Source organism: Mytilus trossulus, chromosome 1, assembly GCF_036588685.1.
Source record: "Mytilus trossulus isolate FHL-02 chromosome 1, PNRI_Mtr1.1.1.hap1, whole genome shotgun sequence".
NCBI classification, from domain to species: Eukaryota; Metazoa; Mollusca; class Bivalvia; order Mytilida; family Mytilidae; genus Mytilus; species Mytilus trossulus.
The window spans coordinates 82,232,195-82,257,327 of NC_086373.1; the positions used below are offsets into that span (position 1 = coordinate 82,232,195).

General features: G+C 31.6%; 1 protein-coding gene across 1 annotated transcript; it reads left to right on the forward strand.

Annotated features, from left to right (window-relative positions):
• Window positions 1-284: 284 nt before the first annotated feature.
• LOC134687155 (WD repeat-containing protein 36-like) lies at window positions 285-23,534 on the forward strand. Its single transcript, XM_063547193.1, has 20 exons — window positions 285-533; window positions 7,324-7,351; window positions 7,844-7,944; window positions 8,465-8,582; window positions 8,921-9,108; window positions 9,632-9,764; window positions 10,382-10,557; window positions 11,473-11,593; window positions 12,077-12,226; window positions 13,588-13,745; window positions 14,474-14,588; window positions 16,608-16,773; window positions 17,250-17,358; window positions 17,905-17,984; window positions 19,544-19,752; window positions 20,221-20,375; window positions 20,776-20,892; window positions 21,384-21,462; window positions 22,444-22,631; window positions 23,353-23,534. Exons 1-20 carry the CDS (start codon window positions 393-395, stop codon window positions 23,500-23,502), a joined length of 2,682 nt encoding a protein of 893 aa, XP_063403263.1. The 5' UTR covers window positions 285-392; the 3' UTR covers window positions 23,503-23,534.
• Window positions 23,535-25,133: the final 1,599 nt, after the last annotated feature.

Here is a 25,133-nt window from a genome sequence, read left to right on the forward strand (position 1 = left end):
CTGAACTTTGAAATTTGATGACCATATGATACTACATTTCTCCAGAAGTTTATATTATGAAACTGAGATAAAAGTTTTGAATAAGTAGCCAACCATTATTGATTTTAGAGATATTACGAATGCTGAAATATAAAGTAAATGTTATTTAATTGATTATTTTAGACGGGATTGAAATATTTATTTTTGTCATTTTTACGTGTGTGGATCTGTTGTCGCTTCTTGTCGCTTGTTGACGCTTGTTGTCGCTAAAATTCTTGTTGTCGCTAATTAGTGAGACCGTGGATCTGTACTTCCGGTTTGAGTTTCAAGCACATGTTTTTTGTTTACAAAATTATTTTCCCTAAAAGTCTGTGAACATGAAATAATTTGTATGAACTGTTTATGTGACAACCATGCCAGCAAGTAAAATATTCACAGGATTCAGAGCTCTAGGATACGTTAGCAATCATATCCCGCTTCAAGTTCGCCACCACAGAAAGCATAAGGAAAACTATGTTATCACTTGTGTTGGGAAATCCTTTCACACTTACAATGTAATTTGACTTAAATACTAGTAATTTAGTGAACACATGCTACATCTTCATCAGTAATGTATCATATCTATTTGTTGACGGGGGCACAAAATTATGTAAAATGTATGCCAGTCGACTGGCAAATATTTCTGCCCCAAAACGTCTTTGACACATACCCTATGGGGGGATCAGATCTATGATACCGTACCATAATCTGACAGTCCTATAGTCCAACAGCCCGATATTATGACTTGTGGTTTCTAATAAAATTGAGAATGGAAATGGGGAATGTGCCAAAGAGACAGCAACCTGACCATAGAGCAGAAAAAAGCAGAAGGTCACCAACAGTTCTTCAATGCAACGAGAAATTACAGCACCTGGAGGCATCCTTCAGCTGGTCCCTAAACAAATATATACTAGTTCAGTGATAATGAACGCCATATTAAACTCCATATTGTACACAAGAAACTAAAAGTTAAAATAATACAAGACTAACAAAGGCCAGAGGCTCCTAACTTGGAACAGGCGCAAAAATGTGGCGTGGTTAAACATGTTTGTGAGATCTCAACCCTCCCCCTATACCTCTAGCCAATGCAGAAAAGTAAATGCATAACAATATGCGCATTAAAATTCAGTTCACGAGAAGTCAGAGTTCATTTATGTCTATAATCATGATAATGAGAAGAACATAACCCATGTACATATGGACCATAATTTGCTGTTGGGCTCCGTTTCCTATAACTATAGAAAAGTGATAAAATGTGAATTACTGTAAGAAAAGTTCCAACTACATCTAAAGATGCCATTATTTTTATCAACATACAAGTGTATGCTACACTTCCCTAGAAAAAAAAATAAAATATACGAATTTCAAAGATTCTACAACCGTATTTTTGTGTCGTTTCTCGCGTTATTTATTGCTTCCGAAGAGCATAACGCTGACTGATTTATAGATAATCGTCACCGGCAAATTCGTAACTTTTGCTTTCAAATAACAAAGAACATCGACCAATAACAATAGTGAGAAGAAAATGCCGAGAACTATAAGTATTTATGTAGCAGATGTGAGAACAGTGGCGTGATTTTTGTGTCCGATTTCATAACGCAATTTTTAGATGATGTAATCTGCTTTCTTGTAATAGAATTCTTAAAAACAATATGCAAATATGAACTCTCGCGAGATGTTCAAACAGGTAAATCCGAGATGATTTACATTCTTGTTTTGATCTTCGTAATAATTAAGTAAGAAAATTACGTTGCCGTCATGCGTTACATTTCACACGAAACAGAAGTCCAGTTATTTATTAAAATTGTTTTTGTCCTTAAGTTCTAACCATTTCCGGTCATACGTGAAACATGTGACTAACATGTGATCACGCCATTACGGCCGGATGTACGAAATACTAGGTCTAAACATTGTTTTTGTTTCCAACGGGATGTTAGCAAACATAATCTGTAGACTTGTTTCGTCTTGTTTAAAAGGGGAAAATACAATTGTCAAAGAGATTGCGCCGGTGGTCTGTTATTTTTCCTATGTGCATAATGTTACATACGATCCTGTGTGAAAATAAATGCCCAATGACTTGACAAAATCGATTTCATATTTGACAGACGTTAGAACACACTTCGTTTCCCGATAATGACGTGAAGAGTCCTTGGAAAAATCAATCGAAATTACGTCTCTTATCATTGTACCAATGCTCATTGGATTGATTTAACTTCAGCAGTAAATATTACTGGATATTTTAGGTGAATAAATATAATTTAATAAAAAATACATGTTAATATACCGTTACACTTGGAATGTACAAAGTTGGAATCCTGTCACAGTTTTTAATTAATATTTTTTATTCATGTTCTGCAAACACTTATCAGAAACGCAATAAATTTGTCAAAGGAGAAGTAAACTTTTAGCATGCATGACTTGAAAGGAAGTACTTTATTGATTTTAGCCCACTAAAGTAGGTTAAAATGTGGAAACCCTGTAGATGGTGTACAGGTCACAAGTATCACATTGTGTCTATTTTAAAGATTTTAATTCCAAGTTAAAGGATTTTTCTTTACTGGATTTAAAGAATGTTACATTGCCAATGATTTGGAATAAATTGTATATATATTAACTGGAAAATCAAAACCAAATATAAATACATTTTTTTGCTTAAACATCATCTGATCATGATTCAACGATTATGGTATCCTGTATCAATGGAGAAAATATGGAAAATTCTGAATAAATTGTACTAATTGATTTCAAAACAAGCACATATTTAGGAGTTTTATAATACTGTTACATTTAAGATGGATTTTAAGAAAAAGTATACTGTTCAGATTATTTTAAGCAGATTTTGCAATAAAATAAAACTAAAAAAATGCTTTCAGTTTCTTATGGTTTCCTGTCAGGTTTAAAAAAAACTTTAATATAACATTGAAAATAGATTTTAAATATTAACATGAAGCAAGTAACACTATTAATGGTGTTTATTTATGCCTTTTGAATTATATTGTGCAAAATAAAGAAAATAAAGATTGGTTTCCTGTTTGGTTTCATGTCACGTAAACGGTGAATCAAAATGTATTATTTTTTTCTCGAAAAACTCAATTGTTCCATTCATATTATTCTAACACCAACACAACCCACTAAATAGAAGTTAAAATTTTAGAACTTATAAAAAAGGATACAAAAAGAAACCAAAGGCCGAATACCAAATTATGGTCCATATATGAGAAGAACATAACCCATGTATCTAATACACAACCCATGTACATATATGAGAAGAACATAACCCATGTATCTAATACACAACCCATGTACATATATGAGAAGAACATAACCCATGTATCTAATACACAACCCATGTACATATATGAGAAGAACATAACCCATGTATCTAATACACAACCCATGTACATATATGAGAAGAACATAACCCATGTATCTAATACACAACCCATGTACATATATGAGAAGAACATAACCCATGTACATAATACATGTATCTGAAAAATATGCATATTCATGTATATCAGTCAGGGGTACTACTTATACAAGTGTATTTTATTTACTTGAAGAAGTAAAAAAAAATATACACATATAAGTAAATTTGTAGGATACTTATACAAGTGAATTTTATTTACTTGTATAGGTAAAAAAAAAATGGCTGAGTTATGTCCCTTCAGCATTCAGATTTTTTTACTTGTATAGGTAAAAAAATCAACCTTTCTTCTTTTCTTGAATTCTGAATATTTCTTTGCTCTAATAGAATTTTAAATTGTGTATCCTTTGCAGATGTCTTTACTAATCATTTAAGTGTAATTTCATGGACAATGAAAGTCCCATTTGTCTGTTATCTTCTTAACACTGCTCATTTACAAGCCCCAAAGGAGCAATTTTTGAAGGCCTTGCGCAAATATACAAGATCTTTGCTCAATCAGTTTCTTTGATGAATTAATGAGATGAAACATTGAACTTTAATAAAAAAAATTGAGCAAACCTGGGAAAAATCATTAAAGGCATGATTTTATATATCAAAACTTGAGGATTTTTGTGGGATTTTAAGAAAAATTTACTTATACAAGTAAATTTTTCAGAAAATTAAGGGGAGATTATTCTAACATGATTTATTTACTTATATGTGTATATTTTTTTTCACTTCTTCAAGTAAATAAAATACACTTGTACAAGTAGTACCCCTGACTGTATATAGTCATGACAAGTCAGAATTAAATTAAAAAAATTGAGGGGAGGGGGGTGGTCTAATTTGGACATCAAATCCAAGGCAGTATAATCAGTTCGTTCATTGTGGCCATTACTTGCAGCCCTAAGCAAAAATTTTGTAACTTGTTATATTTTCTCACAAACTTAATTATCAATCTGAAAAATATGCATATAACATGTCTAAAGACATGAAACATTTGTAAACCCCTAACGGGAAGGATTGTGCCTGATGTTCATATGATGAAATCATAATCTTCCAGTCAGTTTAATTGAAGTCTGGAGCTGGCATGTCAGTTAACTGCTAGTAGTCTGTTGTTATTTATGTATTATTGTCATTTTGTTTATTTTCTTTGGTTATATCTTCTGACATCAGACTCGGACTTCTCTTGAACTGAATTTTAATGTGCGTAATGTTATGCGTTTACTTTTCTACATCGGTTAGAGGTATAGGGGAGGGTTGAGATCTCACAAACATGTTTAACCCCGCCGCATTTTTGCGCCTGTCCCAAGTCAGGAGCCTCTGGCCTTTGTTAGTCTTGTATTATTTTTATTTTAGTTTCTTGTGTACAATTTGAAAATAAGTATGGCGTTCATTATCACTGAACTAGTATATATTTGTTTAGGGTCCAGCTGAAGGACGCCTCCAGGTGCGTGAATTTCTCGCTACATTTAAGACCTGTTGGTGACCTTCTGCTGTTGTTTTTTTATTTGGTCGGGTTGTTGTCTCTTTGACACATTCCCCATTTCCATTCTCAATTTTATGTAATTTGGTATATTTTTCACACAAAAAATTATCAAATTAGTGAGTATGACTTCTTGTACAGTTTTAGCTTGTGGTATCGTATGTATATTCTCAGGGGTTGACACTAACTTTTGTAGGCACTAGCCTGAAGGTTAGTAAAAATTATATTCAACTAGCCCTGTCCTGTATCAGGTAGCCCGGTGAATTGACTCTCACAAATTGGATGTGGTATCCAGCAGTGAAATATTTGTTTGATTGGACAGATGAGATATTGTTTTAAAAGTTTAAATGTTTATACATGTTATACATGACATTGCAATCCTTGAAATAAAAATACACCATTCTATACAAATTTGTCATTTTGTGTGTTAATAAAAGTTGATAAAAAAGTGGCATCCTATATATGCCTCAAATGTTTAATCAATATTGGAAATTAAAGGTATATACAGTGAAGTTTTTGAAACAGCAGCTGCCTTTTGATATAAATCTTTTTATTTTAAAAGGCAAGACTTTAAAAAAAAGTTTTCTTTTTTTATGTCACAAAAAGTTGTTGCACTCCTGACGTTTTTAGCATTTCCGGGCACCAATTCATTATTTTGAAAGATATCTCTTAGATTTTTGGTATACAAGTGCAGAATATCATGACACATATAGTGTGCCTCAAATCATCCAGACTGTCTGTAAATTAAGTTAATTGGCCAAATATGCTGTGCCTCATTTATTTTGAATTCGCCCATACAAGTGTTATCATTTGTCAGCAAAAAAATCATGTTTTGACAATAAAACAAGAAAAGAAAAGATATTACAGTGATTTATATTGCCACACAAAAGCAGTGATAAGGTATCATTTGATGACAGAAACATAGATGCAATTTATTTTAAAAGATTTTATTCTCAGTCCATCTCTATGAACTATCTTCTAAAAGTGTTACTGGATAATTAATAAAATAATGACACTATTCTTATTTTATCAAAACTAAGACTATTGCTCTCTTAAGAATAAGTGAAAGATAAAATCATTTTTTAACGTATATGTAAATCAATCTAATGTATCTGTCTCTTATCCTTAGGGCTAACACCCCTCAGATATGAGAAGCATACATGTACATATCTAATATATATGCAACATTTCAAATTATCCACATAATATGCTACATGCACGTGCATGTATGAACATAGACCTTCTCATTATCAATTTGATATGATGACCAGTAATCTTGAGTAAATTGTTTTAACAATATAGAATTTAATTTGGATCCATCCCATTACAGTCATGACAGTGCACTACAATTTTTAAGATTTAAAAACTGCTTTCAATTTGAGAGTAAACTAATAAGCTTATGAGAAGATCCATATCCTTTGCAGCAGCAAAATTCAGACTTCATTTTTTGAGCTCACAGGGCCCAAAGGGCCAAGTGAGCTTTTCCCATCACTTTGCGTCCGTTGTCCGTCCTCGTCGTCCTGCGTCAGTCGTCTTGAACTTTTGCAAAAATCTTCTTCTCTGAAACTACTGAACCAATTCAAACCAAACTTCATCTGATTGATTCCCAGGGTATCTAGAATAAAGTTTGTGTTTTAATTCCCATTTCATCAAAAAACATGGCCGCCATGGCTAAAAATAGAACATAGGGGTAAAATGCTGTTTTTGGCTTATAACTCAAAAACCAAAGCATTTAGAGCAAATCTGACATGGGGTAAGATTGTTTATCAGGTCAGGATCTATCTGCACTGAAATTTTTAGTTTAGATGAATCAGACAACCCATTGTTGGGTTGCTGCCCCTAAATTGGTAATTTTAAGGAAATTTTGCTGTATTGGGTTATTATCTTGAACATTATTATAGATAGAGATAAACTGTAAACAGCAATAATGTACAGCAATTTAAGACTAAAAAATAAGTCAAAATGACCAAAATGGAAGTTAGTGTCCTTTATAATCAATTTTTAACAATATTTGTAAATTTTTACTGACATTTTCCACTGAAACTACACGGACAAGTTCATTATAGATAGAGATAATTGTAAGCAGCAAGAATGTTCAGTAAAGTAGGATGTACAAACACATCACAATCACCTAAACACAATTTTGTCATGAACTGTCTGCTTCCTTTGTTTAATTCACATATACCAAGGTGAGCGACACAGGCTCTTTAGAGCCTCTAGTTTAACATTACATACACATATACCATATACCAGTTAAAAATTATGAATAAAGTATTTTAAAGAGTTGTGCATGTACATGTTGGATTCAACAAAGCACCCTGCAGTTTTTCTCTGTACAGGAATACAGTATCACTTTAGATAAGTTTACTTACATGTAATATACTAACATTGTATTTTATTTATCTATTTTCAGAGTTCTAAGTTAGGAATTGTTAGCATCAGTAAGTATGATAATATTTTTCCTGTCTTTTCTGCTTAAATGAGCCCTGTATATTTAAAGAGAATATTGTGACAGATCTTAAGCAGTGTTTTAGCTAGGATTTAAGACCAGATGGTACAGTTTCTAACCTATAAAAAGTCATTTATTTCCATTGGCCACATTTTGGCAAGATGTTTTACCGCTGCTGCCATTTGAAATCCTTACAGAAATGTTCTGCTCTACAATGTATGTATCATATGAATAACTGTATAAGAGTTAGAATCTTATCAGAAAATCATATAGACATTGTTTTTAAATAGACTATCAGAGATGACTACTACATGTTATCTTGAAAATTTATGCTACCAGTTTAATTTTGCAATGTCTGATTGTGAAAAAAACTGAAGCTGAAGGTCACAAAGGAGTATAACAAAAAAAAAATAACCCCTTAAACATTAAACAGCTTTAATATACATACTGTGAAGGGTGTTAATACATTATGTATCTATTGTAGGTAATACACATCCAGATGATATATCTTGTCTAGCTGTTGATGCTAATTTAGTATTTACTGGGTGTCGTAATAAAGTTCAAGCATTTCAGAGAGGAAAACAGGTAAAACAAAGTTTAGACACAGATTCATGTATAGACTTTATACATTCTCAATATTGAAGAAAACAAGATTCTGCTGCGATCAGGACTACATTGTTTGTACTTCTTAATATTTGTTCATGGAAGGTAGTTAATTATAAAATTAAAGGATATAGTTTATTAAATTCTTTGTTATTATACAATGATTGTAATTGTTTTTTTGGATTTTTTAAAGAAAAAGTCCCAAAATGCTCATGTGAAGCATTTCAGAAGTTTTCATGTAGATTTTGTAATTGCAATTCTCAAAATAGTCTTCTTAAAATTTGGTAGAGTATTTCATCAAGACCCTTTGGTCAATAGAATTTGGTGAAAAATCAGCAAATGATTGACAATTTTTATGGTTTCTTGGCTGATACTAATATGGGCCTCAGTCATTTTTGTCAGCTGCCTAACAATGGGCAAACCAATAATTTTAACTTTTTGAATTTTAAAAAAATTACTCAATGAAACTTTCACATATTTTTTAAACATTTTTTTTCTTCAGGTATTACGTACCTATGAAGGACATGAATACCCAGTCCATCTGTTGTTACCGTTTGGGAATCACTTAATCTCTGTAGACACAGATAGTAATGTTAAAGTATGGGACATACACTCAGAAGGTACACATTATTTTATAGAATAGAGAGTCCAAAATGACACAAAAATTCATATTTATACAAATTAAAAAAAAGTACACTTAGATTGGTATATTATCAAAGGTATTAAGTGGCAAAATATGACTTAAAGAGTATAAGGTCATGACCAAAATTATTAAATATTATTGATACACAAAATGCATTTACATGTAATAGCCAAACTATTAAAAGAAGCAATGTATATAGTTCTTATCAGATGGCATACTGGCTACAAAAAAAAAACAATTTTATTCTGTCACAATTCAATATACAATGTTTTTGTAGCTTAATATCATGTTTTTACCTCTATTTTCTTTTCCTAGGAGTGTATTTGGATATGAACTTTGACAACTCAGGTTTCCAGGTGACAGCTATAATGCATCCACATACCTATCTCAATAAATTAGTGCTGGGAAGTAAACAAGGATCCCTGCAGTTATGGAATATTAAACAAGATAAGATGTTATATGTGTTTGAGGGATGGAATAGTGCAGTAACATGTCTGGAGCAGGTAATAATAAGCAACAATACTTAATGTATATAATGAAAACATAAGAAGAAGTAATGTATGGTATGATTGCCTATGAGACATTTATCCAACAAATGCAACTATAGGTTACTGCAAATACTTCAACATTGAGAAAAAATCATTCCAAAAAGGAAATGTAAAGCTTTTATAGGCAACGCAAAATGATGAAATTCACAATTCAAATGAGTAAAATTTAAAAGCATGTGTTGCATAAGTTACAGTAGAGTCCACTTAAAAATAAAATTTAATCCTGGTATTTATGATGAGTTTATTTGAATAATTCAGAAATTTGCACAATTTTCGCCTGTAAAGAAATATAGTAATATAAAATCTGATTACCGCTATTTGCATAACCTTAGATGTGTAATTTTGGTTAATTATACAGGAAAAATATTTGCACCAGATATGGTATACTATATTTTGTCACTTGGACTAATGTTTTTTTAATATAACACAAACTGCTTTATAAACACAAATTGTAGATATGCATTGTTCAATATTTCAGTCTCCAGCCATGGATGTAATAGCCATAGGACTTGCTGATGGTCAGATTATCATACATAATCTTAAGTTTGATGAAACTGTGATGAAATTTAGACAAGACTGGGGACCAGTTACTACAATAGCTTTCAGAACAGGTACATATTGTGATTATTAAATATTCAAAGGGCACCAAGTTATACATTTAAATATCCTATAGCCATACAGCCAAAGGGCCTTAAGCCATACATTCAAAGAGCCTTAAGGCATACATTTGAAGAGCCTTATTCCATTAATTCAAAGGTTTTTTTTTAATTTCATAGAACTTTGCTTTAACACACACTGTGACACACATATTGATGGAGGCATTAGACAGATCTACGAAAAATTGAGACATTCTTGGAGATGTTATATCATTCAAAAAATATTTTGATAAGATCAAACCATCAAAACAGACCAGAAACATCTAATTCATCTGGAAAGATTTATAAAGTAACTTTTAATTATTACATTTTCTTGATCCAGTGTCAAAGTGAATATATGTCCAAAATATTTGATTTCAATACTACATAGAATTTTGAATAGCTCTGTAAGTCCTGTATTGAAATCTGTGTTTTAAGAAAAATAATCTATAGATGTCTTAGCTTTAAGTTGATTTTAGTGGAGCTCTCACATGAAAAGCCTGTCAAGAAATTATCCTGTATAATGATGTAGAACTATAATTTTATGTTTCTAGTTTAGGTTTCATGAAACGCGTTTGTTTTTTATTTTCTAGATGGCCACCCAATGATGGTGACAGGAAGTACAATAGGCCATATTGCATTATGGGACTTAGAATCTAAAAAATTGAAAAGTCAAATTAGAAATGCACATGAAGGAGCTGTTGTTGGTATGCAATGTTTACCAAATGAACCTCTAATGGTTACCAATGCAGCTGACAATTCTTTAAAGGTAATAGAAATTAGAAAACTATGAAATAATTACATTTATGATTATTTCTGCCAGCATATAAAATTTACATGTAGAATTTTGACCATGTGTCTGAACTGCACTATTGAGGTCATAAAAAACTTTGCAGCACAATTCTTTTACAAGCTGCATGAGAGAACTTAGTTAACAGATTTAACCTTGTTCCAAATGGATGGCTGTTGTGATTGTTGATTATGAATTGAATTTGCTGATCCTTTTAGTTATGACCCCCAAGGGTGACTGGGGAATAGAAATATGGTCACTTGGTCTTCTCCTGACTGGCAGTAAAACGCTTGCCGAAGTGGGGCATCCGTTTGGCTGTGCAGGATGTATTAAGTTCCCAGTCACGTCCAGTCAGATTGGGGACGTTAAATCCGATGTCTCATGTAAAGAGAGTGCCACCCTCTTTGCATATTAAGAACCCTTGCAACAACTCTTGAGGGCCCATAGGTGGCGCAAGGCAAAATTTCTGTCCCTATCCAATATAACCTTATTTTTTAAGTGGCAGTCCAAATTTCCCCGACCATCTTCCCAAATGGCCTTTATTATGACACGACCTTCCTATTGTATTTATTGTGAACCTCTTGTCCTGAATATGCATGAAATATTTGCCCCTGGACGTTAAGCAACCAACAATTAATCAATCCTTTTAGTTATGTTATTTTTTTTGTAATATAGGAACCAAAATTCTGTAAAAAAAATAATCAGACTATGGACAGGATGTGCAGTTAGGTGATTGAATTATCATTTTATTCAAATGATGATTAGTTTCAGCAGAAGCAATGTGAACAATGTCAAAACTCGTAGATTAAACAGAATGGAATTAAGTTTTATATGTCCTCCTAAAAAAACTCACTATTTACAGCATATCATGTAAGTTAAATTTATGTTTTAAAGGTTTGGATATTTGATCAACCAGATGGGGGTGGAAGGTTATTAAGACAAAGGTCAGGTCATTCAGCTCCACCAAACAAAGTTCAACACTATGACAACAATGGGAAAAACATCCTTAGTGCAGGTAATTAACAGATATATCTTACAAATAAAAATCTTGTTGAAATATTATAACATTAACTACATATACAACATACCAGATACACAGGATTCAGAACAGATGTTACTGTAGTATATAAGGCTTCATTTAAAACTACACAATGATAATTTTGATATATAAGATAGACCAGACCATAGTAAATTATCTGTTGACAGTCTCTTGCTATGATTTTTTCTAAATATTGAATATTTTGATAAGTTTATTTTAATTGTCTGTATTTGTTATTTTACTGACAAATATTACTAATTCTTAGGTTTTCCAATTGTTGGAAAATTTAGTCAAACATCAATATTTGATGACACACTGCTCAGAAATATTACTATTCTTTAGAAGTCTTCTATGCTACATGTAGATTTTGAAGTTTGAATAATGGCATTCTTTAATACTGGAGATGAAATAGTTATATATATATTATGTTTTATAGCCTAAAATGCAATTGTATTTTAGGTCAAGACAGTACTTTAAGGTCATTTTCTGTGACCCATGACAAACACAACAAAAGTTTAGGAAGGGCGTCATATGACAAGAAAGAAACTAAAAAGACAGGATTAAAGAAAGATAGATATATGATGCCTCCTATCACACAGTTTTCATCAGGTAAGATAATTTTTCTTATTTTGCTGTAAAATCCAAAAAAAATTGTGTGCATTTATTAATATAATAGTTAATCAGCATTCCAACAATATAATGGAAATTAATAATTTGAATGTATGCCATACTAATCAGTTTAATTTTTGTGCAGATTCAAATTTTTTACTGTTTAAAGTCAATTCATAGTATGAGAAAAAAAATATTGAATGACCAGATAGGCTTCATAAATTAAAGTAGCATCTTTCTATAGGGTAACTGAAATACTTTAAAGCTAAAGAGAAAACTTAAAAGTAGATGATTAATGCATTCAATATAATTTTCTCACAATTTTACAAAATATATATTTAATGATTGATTAAAGCATTTCTGAAGTGACTATTTAAGTTCATGACGCATATTTGGTCACATATCTGTATCAAATTAAAACATCACATAATTTCCGAATTCATACAATTAAAGGGTACGAAAAATAACCATACTTAACCAGTGTATCATCGTACAGCAGATATAGGTACTAACCAAGTGGGCATGATCGGTTTTGAACTGAAACGGTAACAAAAATCTTTATTTTGTTTTATCAATATCCAGTGTACATTTGTCAACATCTGAAATTCCTGCTCCAAAATAATTTTCGCATCGATTTTTTTCTATTTATAAGACAACTTTAATATTCTAATAAGAACAATTTGTAAATGCGCTAATAGTTGTGAATGTCAACACCAACTTTCAATTTCGATACAATTGTCGAGACATTTACATGTTTTACCTGAAAGAAGGCTAATACAGGGCAAAAGTAATAGTAACCAATCTTAACCTACAGCAACTTAACTATGCACCATACAGAAGGATTTATGTGGTCAGCTAAACACTGTACACAAAGATTCTTTTCAGAATAAAAAATCGAAAAAACATATGCATGAAAGATTTCAATGCCAATTATTGATACAGCTATACTTATTTCACTTGCACAGTGCCTTCTATCAGAAAAAAAGTTGTAATGAATATAGAATTATATCTTTTGAGACGAGTGCCAACTTCTTTGACAAGTATTTGTACATGTTTTTAGTAATCGTTCTTGTTTGGGGGAAAATAATGAGACATCTCTCATCATCAACCTACGACCAAATCATTTCTTAAAACAACAATTATGTTTAGATTGAGGTACACATTGATATTATGTGAACAAAACAAAGATTTTCGTTACCGTGTGAGATCAAAATTGATCACTCTGGCTTGGTTAGTACCTATATCTGGTGTACTGATGATACACAGTGTTAACCCATAGGAATAAAACAAATAATATAGTAAGTACCATTCATCCAGACAATCTAATTTTAACAGTAAACCATTTATTTGATCTTTGACAGATACCAGTAGACAGAGTGATTGGGATAACATAGCAGCATGTCATCGTGGGAAATGTTTGGTAACTACATGGAGTTATCAGAGGTCCACAATGGGTTCCTTTAAACTGAAACATCCTAGGTTTGATGAGGATCCAAAATTAAAACTAGCTACAGCATTGGTATGGATTTGTTTATTTTGAAAATATCTGTGATCATTAGAAAAATTAGTTTCAATAGATATTTCTTTATAGGATTTCCTTAGTATGATGATAGTAATACTATCAGTAAAAAATATCCAATCACCAATATGAAAATCATTTTCCATTAGGGCTATTCCAGAAAAAAATGTATGGAGGGGTTGGAAGGCAGTTTTTGTCAGCACCCACCACCCAGACAATTGTAATTAAGAATTATAGTGCATTATAGTGTGAAAAGTCCTCTGATACCCATCACCCATGTATTATTAATACAATGTGCCTTCCAACCCCCCCATACATTTTTTTCTGGAATAGCCCTTATCTCCATTGGGTACTGTAAATTCAGAAATAATTGTGTGCACCTATAATTGTTTTTGTCAATTTAGACTAAAAATGTGATTATATTTTTTGCGATATTGAGAAAAATTCTGTTTAATTCATATATAAAATTTCACAATCTAGTTTAAATTATTGCGATTATAACTCTGTCACATTTTTGGCAATAATTAAAACATCGCAATAATTTCTGAATTTACAGATTTTTCTGTTTCTGTTTTCTGTTTTATTTGTAATTTATAATTTTGAATGTTAACACTAAGTAACTATTTGCTTTATTTAATATAATTTCCTTATTGCTAATATATTGTTAATTTTGAAGAGCTTGTGGTATACATCTTTAGGCATTAATCATTCTTTTTGTTTAAATTTAGTGTACTGATATAAGTCCTTGTGGTAATTTTGTGGTAATTGGATACAGCACTGGTCATGTGGATAACTATAATCTTCAGTCTGGAATACATAGAGGCTGTTATGGAGAGACTATAGGTAAGGTGTTCGGGCTTAGTAGAAATATTTGAAACAAATTATAAAACAAATTTAGACTACAGAGTTGGAATGTAAATACATAATATAGTATCTTAAAAACCTCCTATGAGTTCCAAATTCAGATAGTATCAATATTGAAATTGGAGTCCAAATTTGCCTTAACTTTTCAGGATTTAACTTTGTGGTTTTAACAGGCTGCGCTGCCCTGAGCGAAGCATTTTATTATCTTTTTATACGACCGCAAATTTTGAAAAAATTTTCGTCGTATATTGCTATCACGTTGGCGTCGTCGTCTGCAACGTCGTCGTCGTCCGAATACTTTTAGTTTTCGCACTCTAACTTTAGTAAGAGTGAATAGAAATCTATGATATTTTAACACAAGGTAAATGTCCATAAAAGGAAGGTTGGTATTGATTTTGGGCGTTTTGGTTCCAACAATTTAGGAATTAGGGGCCAAAAAGGGACCCAAATAAGCATTTTTCTTGGTTTTCGCACCATAACCTTAGTATAAGTAAATAGAAATCTATGAAATTTAAACACAAGGTTTATGACCATAAAAGGAAGGTTGGTATTGATTTTGGGAGTTTTGGTCCCAACAGTTTAGGAAAAAGGGGCCCAAAGGGTCCAAAATTAAACTTTGTTTGATTTCATCAAAATTGAATAATTGGGGTTCTTTGATATGCCGAATCTAACTGTGTATGTAGATTCTTAACTTTTGGTCATATTTTCAAATTGGTCTACATTAAGGTCCAAAGGGTCCAAAATTAAACTTAGTTTGATTTTGACAAAAAATGAATCGGTTGGGTTCTTTGATATGTTGAATCTAAAAATGTACTTAGATTCTTGATTATTGGCCCAGTTTTCAAGTTGGTCCAAATCTGGGTCCAAAATTAAACTTTATTTGATTTCATCAAAAATTGAATAAATGGGGTTCTTTGATATACCAAATCTAACTGTGTATGTAGATTCTTCATTTTTGGTCCCGTTTTCAAATTGGCCTACATTAAGGTCCAAAGGGTCCAAAATTAAACTAAGGTTAATTTTAACAAAAATTAAATTCTTGGGCCTCTTTGATATGCTGAATCTAAACATGTACTTAGATTTTTTATTATGGGCCCAGTTTTCAAGTTGGTCCAAATCAGGATCTAAAATTATTATATTAAGTATTGTGCAATAGCAAGTCTTTTCAATTGCACAGTATTGTGCAATGGCAAGAAATATCTAATTTCACAATATTGTGAAATAGCAAATTATTTTTTAATTAGAGTTATCTTTCTTTGTCCAGAATAGTAAGCAAGAAATATCTTATTGCAAGATTTTTTTTTAATTGGAGTTATCTTTCTTTGTCCAGAATCAACTTAAATCTTTGTTATATACAATATACAATGTATATTCACTTTTTACTACCAACTGATAAATTTAAATAATCTTTACCATTCAGTGATAACAAGCAGTTTTTTTACATCTTAATATTTTAAGATGTATTTAAATGAGTAGTTATTGTTGCAAACTCCCTTAGAATATTTTAATTGAGATTAGTTTTGGAATAAGGGAAAGGGGGATGTGATTAAAAAATTGGGTTCAATTTTTCTCATTTGAAATTTCATAAATAAAAAGAAAATTTCTTCAAACATTTTTTTGAGAGGATTAATATTCAACAGCATAGTGAATTGCTCTAAGAGAAAACAAAAATTTTAAGTTCATTAGAACACATTCATTCTGTGTCAGAAACCTATGCTGTGTCAACTATTTAATCACAATCCAAATTTAGAGCTGAATTCAGCTTGAATGTTGTGTCCATACTTGCCCCAACCGTTCAGGGTTCAACCTCTGCGGTCGTATAAAGCTACGCCCTGCAGAGCATCTGGTTAATGTTTAAAAAAAACATGATGGAAATAAACATGATTACTTTTCCTGATGTGGGAAGCATGACAAAAAAATATGTGTAGGTGACTAGGTGGGTCCATCGAACAATGAATTAAATTATTGTGGACTGACTGCAGTTTTACTTTTTTACAGCACATAACTGCAGTGTAAGAGGTATTGCCATAGATGGGTTAAGCCAAATCACAATTACAGCAGGTCTGGATGGTGAAGTCAAATTCTGGAAATTTAAACAGAAAAATCTGATAGATTCATGTCACCTGAAATGTTGTATATCTGATATATTGTTACATAGAGAAAGGTAAGGGGTTTTCTTTGTTAGAATTTGTTTTTGACCTAGATTTTGACTGTGAAAATTGTGTGGTTTCTTTTCTCAAATATAAATGTATCTTTTCTTATTTTATGTCATGAAGGAAACTCGAAAAATTCGAAATTAAATTGCTGCAAAGTGGGCTTTAAATAGCTTAAAGAAAAATGGGGTATTTTTCTGATTACCTACCACATTACAGTTTATAGCATATATAAAATATCCACTTGCTTATTATTTAAAAAAAGATATGTTGAAATTTATAATACCTTATTGTCTTGATATTTTTTTTTGAATTACTGGATCATATTATGCTATTCATATAACAATAACCTTGATTATACATTTATGTAATAAAGAACTTTTTATCGCCTGAGTGAACATGTTTTCATTATTGTCCTCTTCATTTACTTCTAAGAACTCAGAAGCTTATCTCTCTAATTATACCCTTATAATTTATTTTTTTGTAGTTCTATGCTGGCAGTGTCACTTGATGACTTTAGAGTTATGATAATAGATATAGACACACGTAAAATCGTAAGGACATTTCAAGGACATCACAATGCTGTCACAGATATGGTAAGACAACAGTTTAAATTTGAGTTATCTCCCTTTATTGTGATTCTAAACAGTTGTTCAAATTACTTGTGTGTCTCATTTAAAAAAAAAATCATGATTATACACTTTGTATCAGATATTGTTACCCTAGAGTAACAAATGTTGAGTCACTTCCAGCAAAAGTGAAAAAAAAACCTAAATTGCAATAGAAACATACTCGAACCTACATGTCTTGTACAATTGTGATGACATTTATATCAAAGGATGATACCAGCAATGTCTGGGACAAGATTAAAATCAGGGCTGATGAATTATGTTTACATGAGTTATAACCTTCAAAATGTAATTTATATTCAACATTTGAATTATTAGCATTCTCACATCTACATTTCTTTAAATATCAGATTTGTATGAAAATTATTTGCCCTCAGATAAATAAATTGTCTGCATTAGTGGGGGATGAAGGAATATTGTTCTTTTTGTTCTATTGTTTTAATTTGCTTTTTAAATTACAGTACCTTAACTGAAATAAACAAATTGTGCAATGCTCTGAATCTGCTATTTCAGACCTTCAGTCCTGATGCTAGATGGTTGATTACTGCTAGTATGGATTCTACAGTGAGAACTTGGGACCTGCCCACAGGAAAGTATGTCGCAAACCTTAATTTCTTATGTCACACATTTCATAATATTTTATAAATTCTGTCCACCTTTTGGGGAGTTATAACCCCATTATTGCTATTTTTATGGCCCCGCAACAAAGTTGTCAGGGACATATTGTTTTACCCTTGTCCGAAATTCCGTAATTCCGTCATTCCGTCATTCTGCAACAAACCATTATACAGGTTGTTTTTTCTAAACGCCTTGAGATATTGGACAGATTTTTGGTATGTGAGTTAACCATGATGAGTTAAAGATCAAGTTTGAGTTTCCTTCTACTTCACTAATTTTTGTCAAAATTACAGGCTCTGGACGTTGATAAATTGTTGAAAATCACAGTAATACAGACTTTTTTCTAAACGCATTGAGATATTGGATTGATTTTTAGTATGTGAGTTAACCATGAAGAGTTACAGATCAAGTTTGAGTTTTGTTCTGCTTCATTAGTTCTTGTCGAAATTACGGGCTGTGGACCTTGATATTTGTTGAAAATCACAGCTAGATGCACTTTTTTCTAAGAGCTGTTCCAGAAAATACTATGTCCCCCCCAGGGAAGGCAATTTTTTTAAATATTATGTGGGTGGTTGTATTTGAAATACCAAAATGCAAAGGGAGTACTGTTCTAATTAAATTTTATTTCTGTTGGTGGTGGGGGTTAAAAAAAAGTGCCGTCCCTGGGGGGGCATAGTATTTTCTGGAACAGCCCTAAACGCTTTCATATATTGGACTGATTTTTGGTATGTGAGTTACCCATGATGAGTTGCAGATCAAGATTGATTTTCGTTCCGCTTCACTTATTTTTGTCGAAATTACGGGCTTTGGATATTGATAAATTATGGAAAATCTTAGTTATATGTTTTTTTTTTAAAGCCTTAAGATTTTAAGCAGATTTAGTATATGTGACACTTCCATCTTGTTTGTCTCTGCATGTGTTGTTAAAATTGCAGATTTTTAACATTTTTGCAACGAGGCCATTCACATCGTTTTGACACATCTAGTTTTTAATGTAAACATTGTATTAAAATGTAGAGGAGCTAGGTGACAAGTGTAAAATTTTCAGCACAATGAGATCTACTGATCCTGAATTTTCAAAATAAATTGTCAACCTGTTGTTAAGTTCTTGCCCAAGAGATATAATTTTCTATGCAAATGTTTGGCTTTTTCTCAAAATTATAAGAGCTAGGTTAAAACTGTAAAATGAAAGCGTTATCAGAAAGTATTAAATGTATCGATTCTGATAGCCTGTTTTTTTTTGCTGAAATGTTGCTTATTATATCTAGTAGTTTTAGCTGTATTTGAAAAAAATTGAGGTCAAATATTTTTAAAATGTAAAAAAAATCAGCAATACATTGAGTATGATATGAGCATAAATAAAACTCCTAATTAGCAAACTGCCATTTGTTTTCACAAGTCAGCAATACAGGCAAAAGTGTGCCTCTTTTATTTTATATTTAAAAATTTCATAAATTGTTTTCAATATTTAGTAAATTGAATACAATTGAGAATAATTATTGATAAATATAGACCTATTATTTGATATTTACAGACTTATCGACTGTTTCCTGCTCAGTTCAGCAGCGACATCACTGAGCCTTTCACCTACAGGGGATTTTCTAGCCACATCACATGTAGATGATATAGGTGTTTACCTGTGGTCTAACATGACATTGTACACCTTTGTCGCATTGAGACCTCTCCCGGAGGATTACGAACCTGACACATTAGATCTGCCAGCTACCCAATATGAAAATAAAAGTAAGTAGAGGAACATAGAGCTTTGTAAGCCAAATGTTTTTATGTTCAATTTATTTTAAAATGTATATTTGGAATGAAATAGCATTAATATTTTGTATGCTATAGATATGCTTATTTTTAGGCAACAAGTGAAAAAGTATTGACACCGCAATTAAAACACTAACTTTTCTTTAATGCCAGGTAATTCTTTCTATATATAAAAAATATGGTCTAATTAGGGGGGGGGGGGAGGGGGAGGGCATAGGCGCTCAGGGATTGGGTGTTATTATGTACAGAATTTCTGAATTGATCCTTTTGAGATAGGGGAATTATTTTGTTTGAATTACTCAATGTCTTGATTTCAATTTCTTTAAATCCCGGACCAAGAGATACCATGTTTTTAAGCCAGGGATTTTTGAGATCAGGACCCCTCTGACACCCCCCCCTCTATTAATATGACTAATAATGATTTCTGCATTTTATTTATAGAAGCAGACGAAGACGATGAAAAAGAGGATATGGAAATGGATGACTACGACCTGTCTGAATTTAAATCTCCAGAACAAATATCTGATGAACTTATAACATTATCATTATTACCTAATTCAAGGTGGCAAAACCTACTCAATTTAGACATTATTAAGGTAAGCTTTAATGTACTGCTAGTTTTGATAACTGTGACATCATCTTTAAATTTTATTCAGTTATATTATCTAATTTTTTAAATGGTTAGAAATATTTCTGATGTATTCTTCAAATGTTAGTTTAAAATCTTCTAGCTAACAATAATTATTGGATCAAGTAAAAAGATGAATGATGATTGTCTGTGCCTAATTATTTAAATAATATCATTGTGGTAAAACTATTTTTTAAATTTTTTTTTTGAAAAAATAGACTAAAATTTAAGTTTCTTAACTAGAGAAAAAACTAATTAAGTATCAAAATGTCTAATTTAAAAAATAAAAAAAACTTTAGTAAAATGCTATTGTATTAATTGAAAAGATGCATTACTTTTTATGCATCATTTATATATTTCTGTTTTAGAAAAGGAACAAACCTAAAGAAGCTCCCAGAGCCCCAAAGTCTGCACCATTCTTTATACCAACTATAGCAGGACTTGAACCTAAGTTTGCCAATATTACAGATGATACAGAAAAAGAGGTAAGATTTTATTTAGCACATGGATTTTGATTGACTGAGATATTTACCTACACATATGCTGTCAACCAATAGATTGATATTTTGGCTTGAATTAAATTAGTTATTTGATATATGTCATTGGACATAATTTTTAAAACAAAAAAGATTTTATGGCCCATTTATGGGCATTATGTTTTCTGGTCTGTGCCTCGTCTGTTTGTTCATTCATCCGTCCGTCCATCCGTTCGCCCGGCTTCAGGTTAAAACTTTTGGTGAAGGTAGTTTTTGATGAAGTTGAAGTCCAATCAACTTGAAACTGAGTACACATGTTCCTTATCATGCGATCTTTCAAATTTAAATGCCGCAGAGATTTTACCCCATTTTCAAGGTCCACTGAACAAAGAAAATGATAGTGCAGGGGGCATCCGTGTACTTAGGACACATTCTTGTTTTATCTCTGTAGATGATAGACCATTTGACATTTAATCTTATGATATAACATTATTTTGTAGATAAAATCCAGGATAACTATTGGTAATCTAGAACCTCTGTCAGAGTTGGGGAAAGCATTGACTGCTGATGGATTAGATTGTAAGTCAATAGTTATTACATGTACAACTTTTTTATGCCCTACCTAGTATAGAAGGGGCATTATGTTTTCTGGTCTGTGCCTCCGTTCGTCTGTCCGTTCATTCGTCCTGCTTCAGGTTAAAGTTTTTGGTCAAGGTAGTTTTTGATGAAGTTGGAAGTCCAACCAACTTGAAACTTATTACACATATTCCCCATGATATGATCTTTCTAATTTTAATGCCAAATTATATTTTGATCCAATTTCATGGTCCACTGAACATAGAAAATGATAGTGGAAAGTTCAGGTTAAAGTTTTTGGTCAAGGTAGTTGCTGATGAAGTTTAAAGTCACATCAACTTGAAACTTAGTTCACATTTTCACTATGATATGATCTTTCTACTTTTAATTCACATTAAAAGTTTGACCCCAATTTCACTGTCCACTGAACATGGAAAATTATAGTGTGAGTGGGGCATCCATGTATTATGGACACATTCTTGTTACATTTTGTTTTGTTATGATTTATTTTTTAATTCTTGGGGTTCTTGATATGCTGAATCTAAATCTGTATTTAGATTTTGGATATTGGACCATAATAGGTAAATGTCAAATTTAAATTTTTAAGTTTTTAAGTTCTTACTTCTGTGTCAGAAACCTATGTTGTGTCAACTTTTTAATCACAATCCAAATTCAGATCTGTATCAAGCTTGAATGCTGTGTCTATACTTACCCAACTGTTCAGGTTTGGATCTCTGCGGTCATATAAAAGCTGCGCCCTGTGGAGCACCTGATTAAAACCAAAAAGTCCTATAGAATAAAATCAAGATGATTTTGTTTTTAAAACAGCTATAACTCATATGCAGCAATAATACAAGTGATGAGCTAAACACATTTGATAAAATATGATTTAAAATAAAAACATGTCTGATAGTGATAAGTCTTAGGCTTATTTGCATCTTATTAAAAACATACACTACCATCTTTACTTTGTTTTTATTTTAGATGACAAAATACTAAACAGATTCAAGGAACTAGGACCATCTGCTATTGACCTTGAAATAAGGTCATTGTCACCAGAAGGAGGAGGATCTATAGAAGCCATGGAAAGATTCTTAATGTTCTGTAATCATGTCCTTAATTCTAAAAATAACTTTGAAATAATTAATGCATACCTAGGACTTTTTCTTAAGGTAAGTTTGAGACTGATCAAAATAGAAAAGAACCATTGTACAATTTTGTATTGTCTATTTAAAAATAATTGGTAGAACCATAGAATCTTTGTTCATAATTTTACAACCACTAGGTTGATTTCACAGCTGGTTGACTTTTTGTCTGCGATTAAATCACAAGCTCAGTAGTTAGAAATTTAAAAATATCAAACAAACAAAAATTAGGTGCAATACTAAATATTAGTATACCAAAGAATGCTTTCAGTTACAGAAATAAGTCTTAAATATACAATGTATATATAAAAATAAGGAGATGTGGTATGATTGACAATGAGACAACTACCTACTAAAGTTTAAATGAAGTCAGGCCCGTAGCCAGGCATTTCCAAGGGGGGGTTCGTTGGACTCACAAAGTCGACTTTAACAGTCACAATTTGAACAGAACATTGACTTTAACAGTGCTTATTTGTTTTCAAGGGAGGGGTCGTCCGAAACCCACCAAACCCCCCCTGGCTACCGGTATGGAAGTCCATGTAAGCTATTTGAATTAGGGGTCACCATTTGAATACTTTGTAGTTGTAATGTTGTGTCATTCATGTATCGTCCACATTTCATATAAATTCCATACAAATCAAGTTGACTGTGGAATACAGCATTCACCTATTTAGTCCATAGTTTTTGTAACATTTCAATTAGCTTTTTGTTATTTTTTAATATATAAATGGGTTTTTTTTCATTACAGGTTCATGGTGATACAATAGCAAGCAACCCTACATTGTGTTCAGTTTTAGAAACTTTAAGTTCATGCCATTTACAGACATGGAGAAATTTACAAGATTTATTTACACAAAACACTTGCATGGTCAATTATCTCAGAACTGCTACACTTTAAATTGTTGGAATTTTAATTAAAAAATTAGAAAATAAACATTTTTTATTACTCATTTCAGAAAGTATCTGATTTCTCTCTGTCAGATCATCAACATATCATTAATTGTCAACATTAACAAATTCTGTGGATTAATTATTATTTGTTGGATATCAATTTTTACAGGTTTTGTGGGTATAGCTGAACCACAAATTCAAATGTCCAAAGAATTACACAAATTTTCTGTAGGCTTTGTATGCAGAGATTTACAAAACCACGAAATCAAATATCAATGAAAAAACAATTTTATATCAATCTGAATCCATGAAAATTATGAACCAGAGTATCCACCAATTCATTCCTATTTTAACCTCTTAATCCCTCAACATATGGGAACAGCACAACATACCAAACCAACCATAAACACAAGACCCCATGGTTGGATGGTGTAGAAAGTTATATGTGAACATTTCCAAGAAATAAAGCTCTTTAACACCATAAGCATGAGAAAGGTTTTATTTATTCCACACATCACAAGTGTTTTAACACAGAAATATATTTAAAAGTAAACAGAAATCACCAAAAAAATGGATAGTACAACAAACCAAACAAACACAAGACTCCATGACTTGATGGTGCAGAGAGTGGTAAGTGATTTTTTTTTCAAACATTCATGTTCATGAAGATATAGTGAACCATTAGCATGCCAAAGTTTTTTTTATCCATTCTAAACTTCACAGGATAAACAGGATAACAGAGATAATTATAGATATTGGACAGTACAAACTAACCAAACTAGCACCAGACTTATTGTTAGATGAATCAGAAAGTGAACATTTTTATCAACTATTACTGTGAATTAAGACGTTTAACTCTCCTGACTAGGCTTGCATTTGTTTATGAGAATCTTTGTCACCTGGTAATACTACAACAATGTGACTTCACATGTTCTTGATTGTAATCTCTGAGTCTGTTAGTTTAATCCTTCTGATTGTCTGTACAGCAAGTTTTCTTCTTTTCCCAGTATTGCTTAAATTTAATGATTAGATACTTATCAAGTCATAAAGAGTCGCAGATTGAGGTTGCCTTTTATTGAAGGAGAGTTGTGGATTTTGTACATAGACACTGATTGAAAATAGCAGCTTCCCAACTTTTTTTCCAGAAATGTCTATTTGGTTCATCTAAAAACTAAAATAATAAGAGCAAATTTGATATGATTAAAATGATCATCAGTTACAGGCAATTATTTAATTGTCAGACAATAAGATTCATTTTGATGTTACTGCCTCTAAATGTTTTGTTTCAACTGTAACCCAAATAGTTTTCTAAGGTTATTTATTTTGCACGACTTGAATGAGAAGAAAAATTATGCAAATATAATTAAAAATCATTGTTTATATGTAAAACTTTGATCTTCTGTTATTTAGATAAAAAGTAAATTTGAAAATCAGGAAATTAAATAATTGTGAAGTGGGTTAGAAACGGGATAAAAGCGAAATGAATTATCCATTAGAATTATTAGGTTTACAGTATCTTCAAAACTTTAATAGATGGAGACAAATTTCAAAAGTAAAAATGGCCCAAACAATAACATCAACAATCAGGCAACATGGAGAAATTCATTAACCGACCCTTGAAGGAGTTATTGCGCTTGA

Bases quoted from the DNA above. Each gene is read 5' to 3' on its own strand.
- LOC134687155 (XM_063547193.1), top strand. From the start codon at position 393: ATGCCAGCAAGTAAAATATTCACAGGATTCAGAGCTCTAGGATACGTT. The intron at 534-7,323 runs GTAATTTGACTT...ATCTATTTTCAG, and splicing joins AATCCTTTCACACTTACAAT to AGTTCTAAGTTAGGAATTGT. The intron at 11,594-12,076 runs GTAATTAACAGA...ATTGTATTTTAG, and splicing joins GAAAAACATCCTTAGTGCAG to GTCAAGACAGTACTTTAAGG.